The 11,842-nt window shown below is 38.8% G+C and overlaps 1 protein-coding gene across 14 annotated transcripts in view; it reads right to left on the bottom strand.

Moving 5' to 3' along the window:
• Positions 1-790: 790 nt before the first annotated feature.
• Positions 791-11,842, bottom strand: part of ACTN2 (actinin alpha 2) — an 87,893-nt gene continuing 76,841 nt past the window's right edge. For 5 of the 14 annotated variants that reach the window (XM_077811860.1, XM_077811850.1, XM_077811849.1 and 2 more), the window contains 3 exons: positions 4,929-4,994; positions 3,085-3,243; positions 791-949 (listed from right to left, as the gene is read on the bottom strand). In XM_077811860.1, the coding sequence (XP_077667986.1) occupies positions 791-949; positions 3,085-3,243; positions 4,929-4,994 (384 nt within the window). Of the gene's footprint in view, positions 950-3,084; positions 3,244-4,928; positions 4,995-6,073; positions 6,152-11,842 lie in introns of all 14 variants that reach the window. The other 9 variants (XM_077811848.1, XM_077811851.1, XM_077811857.1 and 6 more) reach the window with 3 other exon arrangements.

Genomic DNA, 11,842 nt, shown 5'->3' with positions numbered 1-11,842 from the left:
TACAATTTACATGAATTAGCTTCCTTACTATTTCCTGATTGTAAAAGTTGTGCTCTCTCAGCTGCAAAGTAAAGGGCTTAAAAGGAAAAGTACTGCTTGTTGATTTATTACAAGATATTAAGATAATAATTATTATGAGTTTGCAGGATTATGCTTCTGATGTTACAGCTCTGTGTTAATAGAAAACCACCTTTAAAAGATATAAAAATACAGTTTGGGATTATTTTAGTGGTTAAGTATTTTACTTGATGGGTATTTTTCTTCTCTGAAAAGTTGCATTTTTTATTTTATTAAACTCCACCAGTAAAACCATACAAAACCATAAAATCTGTAAAGTAATATTTTTATATGAAAGAAAAAAGTATGACTTCTAACATGTAGCTCTATGAACATAGTAAAAGCAGCATATATGGGATGAAGAATGTTTGAAAATGGCAAAATATTTTGTTAGTCTGAATAGTTTTTATTTTCACAAGCTTTAATTTTTTTTATCTGAATAGGTCTCAAATTTAATATATTTTTTTAAAATTAGTGATTTACCTTTTCTTTAAAATACATTTTAATAATATATAGGCCAGATAAACTAATACCATCAATGCAGATACCTACTAGTGCTGCACACTGAAATATATGCTAGTTATTTGCATTTCTAATATTTGACACTGAATGTACCTACTATATTTGTAAAAATAATTTTTAACTCATTTTGTCAAAGCTTTCAAGAAGCAAACTGGGAAATCAGGGTAGTTGTTTTTTCCAGCACATACAATGAGTACCACCAATTCCTGAATTACAGGTCACTTTCTCCATACAATGCTGATGAAAATGAGGTATAATCCAGAGCTCCAGGAACGGCACCTGGACCAGAGTAGGCAGGCATTCTTCTGATGCAATACTGAGCTTGTTCAGAAGGCAGTTCTCGCCGCAGCTCGTCTGCGAGAATATAAGGCTGAAAAAAAAAAAGTTATTTTTAAAAAACCCAGATACAGAACAGATTATTTAACTAATATTAATAAACTAGGACTTCCTGCCTGTTTTTGCAAGATCAAGAATATTTCTCCTCCTGAGTCGTAACTTCAGCCATGAGCTGGTAGGAATAATCCTCTCAGCAAATAGACAGGGTCAAAGTCTAGCCTTAGTTATATACCGTTGACTTCAATATTATAATAAGTTTTTAGATAAACATTTTTATTACAATAATTACTGCTTTCAATTTAGAATGACCTAGGAATGCCACTCTGGACACCTGTGACATTATTTAAAATAACAGCAAAACGTTCATATCTCACTTTCTTGGGAACTCGGTGTGATCTTCAGCACAAACTCCTATTTGAAATGTGTTTGGAATTCAAAGTCTAGTCCTTCTTAGTCGAGATCACAAAATCAATATCAGGGGCCAGACTGAGTCTGCCTGGTGGCATTGCAGTCCTGTTCTAGTCTGAGCACAGAACAGCTTGCTGGCAGCACTCTCTGGGACACAGTCACAGACTACTCCAAAAGGGGAGTGAGTTATGAAACCACTGTTCTTCCCTATTGCATGTTCCTCAACTCCTACTCCTGCATTGCCTTGGCCAGCAGAGCTGGCTGTGGAGAGGAGAACATGCTCTGCTTTCCTTGGGAGATGTGCAGCAGTTTCATTCCCTGTGTGTGCCCAGCGTCTGGAGGAAGGATAATGCTTCCCAAAGCTCTCCTGGGACAGGCAGCTCCATACCACCCCATGGTATTTTGCTCAGCCAAAATTCTCATCTCTGCCACACCCAGGCAAAGCAACGGAAGTCAGAAAAGAGATTATGAAGAAGATTTTACCCCCTTAAACAATACTGTTCCATGGACATGCATGAGAGCAGATTATGACCACTGTATATGCAGCTGTGTCACTGAGCAAAAACTATTCAATGCATCTTATCTTATCAGAGAACCATAGAAGTGTAGGACTAGAAGGGACCTCAATGGGTCATCTAGTCCAGTCCCCTGCACACAAGGCAGGACTACATAATAACTAGACCATCCCTGACAGGTGTTTGTCTAACCTGTTCTTAAAAATCTCCAATGATGGAGATTCTACAATCTCACCAGGCAATTTGTTCCAGTGCTTAACCACCCTGACAATTAGGAAGTTTTTCCTAATATCCAACCTAAACCTCCCTGGCTTCAATTTATGACCATTGCTTCTTGTTCTATCCTCAGAGGTTAATGAAAACAATTTTTATCCCTCCTCCTTGTAACAACCTTTTATGTACTTAAACTGTTATCATGTCCCCTTTCTGTCTTCTCTTTTCCAGACTAAACAAACCCAATTTTTTCAATCTTTCCTCATAGGTCATGTTTTCTAGACTTCTAATCATTTTTGTTGCTCTTCTCTGGACTTTCTCCAATTTGTCCACATCTTTCCTGAAATGTGGCGCCCAGAACTGGACACAATGCTCCAGCTGAGGCCTTATCAGTGTGAAGTAGAGCAGAAGAATTACTTCTTGTGTCTTCCTTACAATGCTCCTGCTAATTAATACATCCCTGAATGATGTTCACTTTATTGCAATAGTATTACACTGTTGACTCATATTTAGCTTTGTGATCTACTATGACCCCCAGATCTCTTTCCACAGTGCTCCTTCCAAGGCAGTCACTAACACAGCTGCTACTCTGAAACCTTCCTAAGTGGAGTACTTTGCATTTGTTCTTATTGAATTTCATCCTGTTTCCTTCAGACCATTTCTCCAGTTTGTCCAGATCATTTTGAATTTTAATCCTATTCTCCAAAGCACTTACAACCCCCTTCCAGCTTGGTATCATCCACAAACTTTATAAGTGTACTCTCTGTGCCATTATCTACATGTTATGTTAGTTCTTTGTGATGTGAAGGAATAAGGACCCAGCTTTGAATTCCACTTGCATTCCTGTTAGATGCTTGGGTCGAAGTACAAACCAGTACCACAAGAATGAACGGTGAGCACTTTAGTCTTCTTAATGAAAACCAGACCCTAGATATACTAGACAGTTTGTTCAAGACTTTCATCAAAGGAAGGTTAAACAACACTGCTGTTGAAATACAGGGAATTCCTTACAGCTAGGAGCAAAAGGACTGACCTTATCTGAAGCTAGGATTCTGAAAGAAGCGATGACTTGCTCAGCCGTGTCTGTGTCTGCAGTCTCTCTGGTCATGAAGTCAATGAAGGACTGGAAAGAGACGGTTCCCTGCCCATTGGGATCAACAAGGGACATAATTCGGGCAAACTCTGCCTCACCCTTTGACGAAATTCAGAAAGAAAAAGATAGTAACTGTAAAACCAAATTTCAACATAATGTATCTTTATGACATACTACTAGAGGCTCTGGGAAAAATTATAAAAATACTTAAGTGACTCAGAAGCCTAAGTCTCATTGTCAAAAATGACTTAGGAGCCTAAATGTGACTGAAAGTCAATATGACTTAGGAGCAAAAGTGCCTACATCACTCTTGAAAATGGGATTTAGGCACCTTTGAAAATGTCCTAAAAGTATTGTATGTGCCCTTCAATTAACTTTCTGCTTCCTGAAATATTTTCTACACTAAATCTAAATCATTTATAATGGATCATTAATTTCCATCTTTTTTAAAAATAGTGGCATGATAGAGTTTTGACTTAATCCTTTATTAAAAAATATATTCTCTCTGTTTTTAGCACTCTATCAAGTTTCTCTGCTACCACAGGCTCGGTCCTGAAAAGAGCTGAGCACTCTCGCCTCAGTCCAGCAAAGCACTTAATCAGCATGTGCTGAACTTAAGATGCACTGAGTCCTTGGCCTTGACCAGGGTAAGTGAAGCTGCATGGGTATATGGTACACATTCATACACCAGCGTCTCCCTTGTTACAAATGGAGTGACAAGTTTGTTTATCTTTTCCGTTTCTCTTCCTTTGTACAGTATAACTAGTCTCCAGAGGTTTCACTTGCTCTTTATAATTAGTATCACTTTCTGCACTACCACAACAAAGCTGTTATGTTGTATTTGGGACAACATTGAAGAGGACTGGTTAAACATATTCAAAAGTAATGAAAACATTTTGATTCTTATGAAGCTTGGAAAGTGCCCCCCTCACACATTTTTTTCCAAACAGAATCTAAATTTGGGGCCTAAATTGAGCTGTTACTTTAATGCAAAGCATTCAATGCATGTTCAGTTCTGCTCAATGTCATACTGGTTTCTCTATTCTATTCAAAGATATGTTAAATTCACATGTTCAAAGAATAACTTGATACCATCATCTCTTCTAAATCTGTTCTTGCTCCCATTGAAGTATATGAATAAAAATTAACTCTGCACAGATGGACCCTTGCATCAGTGTGGTACCACAATGACATTAAAGAGGGTTGACCCACACAGAGCAGCTTGCAGGACTGAGGCTTTTCTTAGCAATTAATATACACTTTGTTATTATGGTATCTACATTTGGCAGAAACAATTATTAAAATCTCCCTAATACATGGCAACAATTACATTTATTCCTAAGATTTTTTTTCAGTTACAAGAGAATGAAAAATGTAGAGATTTTAAATAAATAAATCTCAACCCTACAGTTTCCTTTCAAGAATTAGGAGTATTAAAGCCTCAGAATAATTCTTTTTTATGCAGACAAAAAGCTAATTTATAGATCTATAAACTGAAAGAACTTAATTGTATATTTATTTGATACAATGTACATTTCATGGAATATACTTCATAAATCAAAGCTAAATGCAACAAACCATAAAATAGGTGTCTTCAGGGGGTATATTTTTACTTTTAATGTTTTTTTTACATTTTTAAAGGATAGAAAAAAATTGGAATTGATAGCCAAAGTGTAAATATTATTGTTAGTAATATGTTCAAACTATGGTAACCTTTAATGCTGACGTGGTTAGCATGATTACCGATATGCAAAACGAATTTCATTGTATCTTAAAATTCATACCAAATCATAACCCATTGAAATTAAGCAAGCTCTGAAATCATCATGGTCCATCAGCCCATTCTTCTTCTATTGATCCAAGTAGCATAAGGAATATATGAGGGAAGGTTTGAGATATCAAAGACAGGCAGGAGATCATCACCATTTTCGTACAGATGACAAATGTGCATCACCAGAAGATTGGATCCATGGAACAAGAGGATGTTCATTGGAGGTATTGCCAAAGCAGGTCATGAGGAACACCATCAATTTAAAGGAGGAAGAAGTAGCTAACACATAACGCACATGAAACAGACACACCACAGAGAACGACACCAGAAAAGGGGTGGGTTGAGTACAACATATGAACATACAGAGCACAACCAGAAAGGAGAGAGAGGCAAGGAGAAAAGTTTGTCACTGAACTAGCCAAAGTCAGGAAAGGCAGGCTGGTTCATTGTGAGACACCATACTTTTTTGGTTTCAATGTTGGAAGGTTTATTAGAAATTGCAATACTTTTTAGTGACTAGCAGTCTAGAAATCTTTGCTTTTTGAAAATACTGTACTCCAGAGCCAAGGCACGCTGCGCTGTGTGCTGCCACATGGGAAGTGAATTCAAGAATTCTCTCTCCTCTGATCTCTAGCTAATGGGACTCTGAGTACAATAGAGATATGAGCCAGTGGGGTTGATGGAGGAAAAGTGTATTGTTTTGTATCCAACAGAAGTTGGTCAATGGCAAATCTCTTATTAAAGGAAGGCACCTGTTTTTTTCAGCAGCAGGGTGAGTGGAACATTCATGGCTAATTGCACAGAGTGGACATTAAAATGGGGTCTTGGTAGAAGAGGTCGGCAAAGGTCTATGTGTACTAAGAACACCCAAATAGCCAGTGCAGAATCCTGGTGTCATGGGTCCTCCTTGAGGGAGAGGGAGGGCTCCTGCTCTTGGAAGTATGAGCAGGGGACAATGGGCAACATGAGTGTGTGATGGGAAAGGCAGCAGTGACCCACTGCAGCTCATTAGAATCCAAGTAGACTACCTTGGATCACACAAAAGCAGCAAAATGCAAACATTTTTAAAATCAGCTACATTTGAGTTTAAACCCAGGTTTCTTTAGGCTAGTATTATACAAGTCTATTTGAAAATAATAATACATCAGTTTTCTCTACCTGCAGGTCATTTCCAACCTGTCCTAGACTGATGAGGCAGGCTTTAAATGCATCAGGCTGCAGATCGCCAGATTCATCCTAGTAGCACATCATGGATCATGCATGCAGAACGTGCAAGGAGGAGGGAAAAGTCATAAAGTGGGTTAGTTGGTTATTAAAGAACACTGCAAAGTCATATCAATAATGAGTTGTTAAGATGGAATCTGACTAATATAAATAAGGAGGATCCATTTTCATTGTTTACTTTTTTCAGAAGATCTTAGCTGTTGATATTATGTGACTTGATCCATAGCTTATTGAAGTCAATTGAAAGACTCCCATTTGACTTTAATGAACTTTGGATCAGATCCACTGTGTGCTTGTTTATTGGTATATTATTGGTTTCATGAGTTTTGGGATAATTTTTTTTTTAACTCCAACTACAGTGTTGAACTGTTGCTTTTATACAAATACCATTTTTCTTTTTTCTGCATTTTCTCTGAAGAGGGATTTTTGTTCTGTACTCTACCATTTTCATCCTTCATTTTCTGTCGCCATACAATTTGTGAGAGATAGTCAATGGATAACTTGACCTAGACAAAACTATTTTTCCCACTGGATTAGGATTGCTTCTTCTCCCTTGATCTGATAATATTCTTAAAAATTTGAGTAAGAATAGCTTGGATAAAAGAGAAAATAATTATATACTCATTAATTCCTGGCCTAGATCAAAAAGAAAACCCTGATCAATGACATAACTTGTTTTAACCATTTGTCTTATGACCCATTAAGATGAGGATCTGCTCTGAAAATTTATTATAAAAGTAGAACCATGGGATCCCACATTTATTGTCTCCCAGTGACGCCAGATCAAATTTGCTCATTTTTTCCCAAGTATGTTTTGTTTCTTTAATTACCAATCCGCAAACTCACCCAGCATTCTCAAAACCAGACTGTTTTCTTCCCTTCCTGTTCAGACCACACCCATAACCCTGACCCAGTTGAGGCATATTATAGATTTAATTCAGGTGCATGCAATTAAGGTCTGTCCCTAAAATCTGGAAATTTTTTCCCCTACTGGTTTAACAAAGCCAGAGTTTGTACAACTTTAGGTCACAGATCAAGATCCAACTTTTTTCTGTGACTTCTACACGAGAGAGAGGATCTTGGTCAGCTGATGAGTAATTTAAAAGGCAGGAGGCAAGCCTTTTCTTTTTCTGACTCTTGTATAGTTATGTATTTTGTTAATCGTACATGCTATTAAGAGATGTACTGGGTGCATTTTATAAATTAAATAAATAATTTGGTGCCATAATCAGTTCCTGACCACCAACATTTTAAAGGAGATAAATAGGCAATTATGTTGGCTCTCTCTGCTGTCAACCTCCCACAGCTCCACTGTGAGAAGGAGTAGTACAATGCCAATAACCAGAGATAAAGCGGGATGAAAATTTCAAGTGGGGTTTGTTGAAACTAGTAATTACCAGCAAATGCTTCCTTTAATTTCAGTCAGATTTTATGGGCTAGTATTTGCTGGACAGAATCATATTTCAAACAATTTAACAGAGCATTTCTCTTAGCACATCAATCAGTGCTGGCTCATAACTCTCCAGACTCACCCCAGGTCAGCTCCAGGGCCAAGTTATACCAGGGGAGCTGAGCTCATTTATTTATAAGGCCACAAATCACCCTGTTCCTTAAAACAATATGAAAAATAGGAACAAACGGCCAACTCCTGTCCCTCTCTCTGCAAGCATAAAGAATCTGGACAGTGGCGGAACAGGGCCATTCAACCACACGTGGTTTGGTGGGGGACGAAATTTGTGCATGCACTCCTGCATGGTGTACAATCCAGCTGTTGCTGTGCAGCAGCTGTTTGGGGGCAGACTTAGGGAGGGGAAGTGTGAGGCTAGTGGATCCACTGCTACATGTATCTATCAATCATTCCTTCTGTAGAGGACAGGGAGAAGGTTGTATAGGAGCTAGTATCCACTTCATCAACTGAGTGGGATTCCCCAGTGTACGGCCCAGTTGCTTCTGCCATGTATTGGGGCAGGATCTGAGGCTTAGTGAATTTTGTAATATGCATCAGTCCTGGTTCAGGAAAGACATCTCTGCCTCTGCTATACACCAAAGCCCCATAACTGCATGGGATATGAAGATACTTTACAATTAAGTCACAGATTTCTTTATATTGCCTTTTTGTTTTAAAATAAAGTGCAAGGGGTTAGTCACAGAGAAATAGTTCTTTGTATTATTTATACTTTTGTTATGGGACAACATTAAACATTTAATTATGTTTTTAAAAGGATATAAAATAACCTTACTTATTCATCCTTTTTGGCCGAACCAGAAAAAAACACTGACATTTCCCATCTAGTTTCACTACTAGCCCCCTGAAACTTGTCCTTTTCCCTCTGTAATTTATACACAGCTTTACACAAATACAAACTTCCAAGCCACAGTAATGCATTCTCAAATGTGTGCTTCAGTATCCTGAATGTTAGTTTATCTACATAAGCTTGTTGATGCAAATCCTTTTATAGGGAGCTGTTGTTTTTACTGTTAGATAAACATATACAATCATACCTTGCTACTGTTTTCCATGCAGAGCTCCCATTTGAAATCAATGGTTTCGCAAAAATCAAAAGTAGAATATGGCCCACATTTACTGACATTAACGTGGAAAATCAGCCAATTCAATATTTATGATATTGCAGGTGTAGCTGCAGTAGATATTTTATCATATGCTTTGCAATTAGGGTTTATTAAAACATATTGAATCTGAAAAAAGACTCTGTTCTTAGCATTACATGTGGAAACCATAAAGGGATTGAGAAGCACTGATTGCCAACATACACATGTCACCTGTGTATGATAAATCAATTAGACACCATTTGGAGCATCCCAAAAAATCTTGTTATATTTCAAATAAATTGTACCCCATATCTCCTTTATGCCTTTCTATTGCAGTACAAGGAATATAACAGTTTGGCAGCAGATTCCTATTTATACTTGGAGCTTGATTGTGCCTTTAGTCACAGCCCTGAGCAAGGAGTGGTGCACCTTCTCAGGAGCCCCAGGAGGTACCATGCCACAACAACACCTGTCTGAGACATAATTCCCTCCCTGCTTCCCCCTTGCTACAGGGGAGGTCATAATTTACTCTTGGCCTATAGCTAAGGGAATTTACGACATCAGCTGTTTGGTTCAGCTGTGCTGGCTGATGCACTGGGGAGAGATGGAAACTCTCTCTGCCCCTTTGCTTCAGGTGCATGCAGCACACCTTACTCCAGCACACCCAGACCCAAAGCTCAACTATTCCATGCAGAGGTCTAAAGGGGTAACTCACTCCTCCGAACTCCCCTGTGTGGGCCCGTAGTCCAAGCCAAAATCTCATCCTTTCCATTTTAAATAGTACGGAGTTTTATCTTTCCAACAGTCAAGACATACAGAGGCCACTTAAAATAACATGAGCCTCATCCTCATGCCCTTCCTCAAACAGATCAAGATTGGAGACTCAGGTTCTGTAACAGTAACGGAGTTTGAATGGTAAGATCATTATGATTTTGAATATTTGCCCTTTTTTTTTTCTCCTGGAGAAAAAAAGGAGTTCCCCTCTCAAATTTATATCTCATTGAAGCCATTCTTGGCAGTTGTCTATAAACTGTTTAGTTTCATGCAGATCAAAATGAACTATTAAAAATGGAGCTTTTAGTGACTCTGCACATTAATACTCTGTAATATTCACACACACATGCAAAGTTCTAAACATTAAGATCTTATTTAAACTGGAAAAGTACCAGGAAACCCAGAACTTAGGCATCCATAACTGACCCTGTTTAAATAGTTAAAGTCTACTTGTCAGGAATGGTTTTCAGTTTTTGGATTCTTGCTGATTGTTCATCACTGAATTGCACTCTTCAATTCTATTTATTTTTCTAAATACCTTATCCATTCAGTACCACGATTAGCTACAATAGTCGATTAGCTATAAAGCTAACAATTCTATACTATATAATCTTCCTTAACGGGAAGGAAAATACTGGCAGTACCTGTTTCAGATATGCATGTGTTTTAAAGATTTAGAAGCTAAAGAAAATATGTCAGCAAACCTCAGAACATAATGTTTATATTGAAAATCTCTACACCCATTTCTGCTCTCTGCTTCATAAGGGAAATGTGATGCCTTTCATGTTACAGAACTACATTTGAATGATCCAATTTCATTCACCCCAATTCCAGATTTCATAGCCGAGTCCACATCTGCCTTACCTCTGTAAACAGCCAGTTTAGAGGACTGATAATTGTGTGTACTTGAAGAAACTCTGAAGCAGAGTTGATACATTTTATCCTTTGACATTGAATGTGTAAGTTTGGGAGGATGAACGGAAGGTGTAAAATTGAAAAAGAAGCTTCAGTCTTTCAAATGTGTTTGTTTAATGAAAAAGATTTGCCCTCTTCTAGTCTGTGTAGATTGAATCACATTTGCCCACTATATTATACCTTAATTAGGACTGGTCTACACTAACATTTAATTCACACCAAGCTGAGGTGTGAATGTAGCCTGAATTAACCTACTGCACCCTAACTATCTGTGTGGACCCTGCTACTGTGCATTAACAATTCTTTAGGGCATGGCTACACTGGAAACTTCAAAGTGCTGTTGTGGGAGCCCTCCCACGGCAGCGCTTTGAAGTGCGAGTGTGGTCGTGCGTGAGCGCTGGGAGAGAGCTCTCCCAGCACTCCTGGTAATTCACCTCCACGAGGGGATTAGCTCCCAGTGCTCGGAGCCTGTTTACACTAGCACTTTAAAGTGCTCTGACTTGCTGCGCTCAGGGGGGTGATTTTTCACTATAAGAGCGCTATAAAATGGAAGTGTAGCCAAGCCCTCAGTGTGCTTTGAAACAGCTTCCCTTTTAGCACTATTTGTTGCACACAGGAAGCCTGGCTTAGTAGCTGTGTTTTCAAATTTTGCCTCCTTTTCTTATATTTGTACACTGCAGAATGTTAACTACTCTCCAGGCCTTCGGCCTTACCCTCTTTCTTAGGGTCATATGCTCTCCACCCTGCCTAAAATTGTGTGGAAGCACCACCTCTCTCCTACACCCTGTTATATAGGCTTTTCTATGCTGCAGCTCTGCTGCACTGTTTCCTCTGGGACCTGGAGGTGTCTCTGCCAGTTCATGGAAAGGCTGCAGGTCCATCAGAACATGGCCAGTTGCCATAGATCTTAACTTGTGCATATCTAGGCCTTCTGCCGCACCAGAAGCTTGGCAGTCCATTCTGCTGGGCTGCCACCACCTAGCAACCATACCCCCTCCATGGAAAGTTAAAGGCACAGAGCGGACATTCCTGCTCTGAAGGATTCAATAAAAGTTATGGAAGTGCTGGAAATGGCTACACAGTGTGAGTTGTACTATGGCATAGCCACCTTTATCCCTTACATACCATACCTCTTCCAAACCTTCTCCACGCGGTGTGAGGGGAGCATATGCTCTTTAGGGAGCTCCCAAATCTTTACACAAAGTTCCTGCTTCCCCACAATAGATTCTTCTAAACTGTAGGTTGTAATTTATCTGGGCCTGATGCTCCGTCTGCTTTTAATAGCTCTAATTGCTCAATTATCTGCTCCAGTGCATTGGGAAAGCCTTTCAGCATGTTACTTTTTTCTCACCCTGGGAAATGTCTCTCTGTCTCTGTGATATTGTCTTCTCCGTCCTTAGTGAATACAAAGAGGAATTATACACCACTACAATTACACTTAGGGTCTCCATAAAATGAAGTACA

This window comes from Eretmochelys imbricata, chromosome 3 (genome assembly GCF_965152235.1).
Source record: "Eretmochelys imbricata isolate rEreImb1 chromosome 3, rEreImb1.hap1, whole genome shotgun sequence".
Taxonomy (NCBI): domain Eukaryota; kingdom Metazoa; phylum Chordata; order Testudines; family Cheloniidae; genus Eretmochelys; species Eretmochelys imbricata.
The sequence above is the reverse complement of the archived record's forward strand: the minus strand, read 5'-3'. Positions and strand labels throughout refer to the sequence as shown.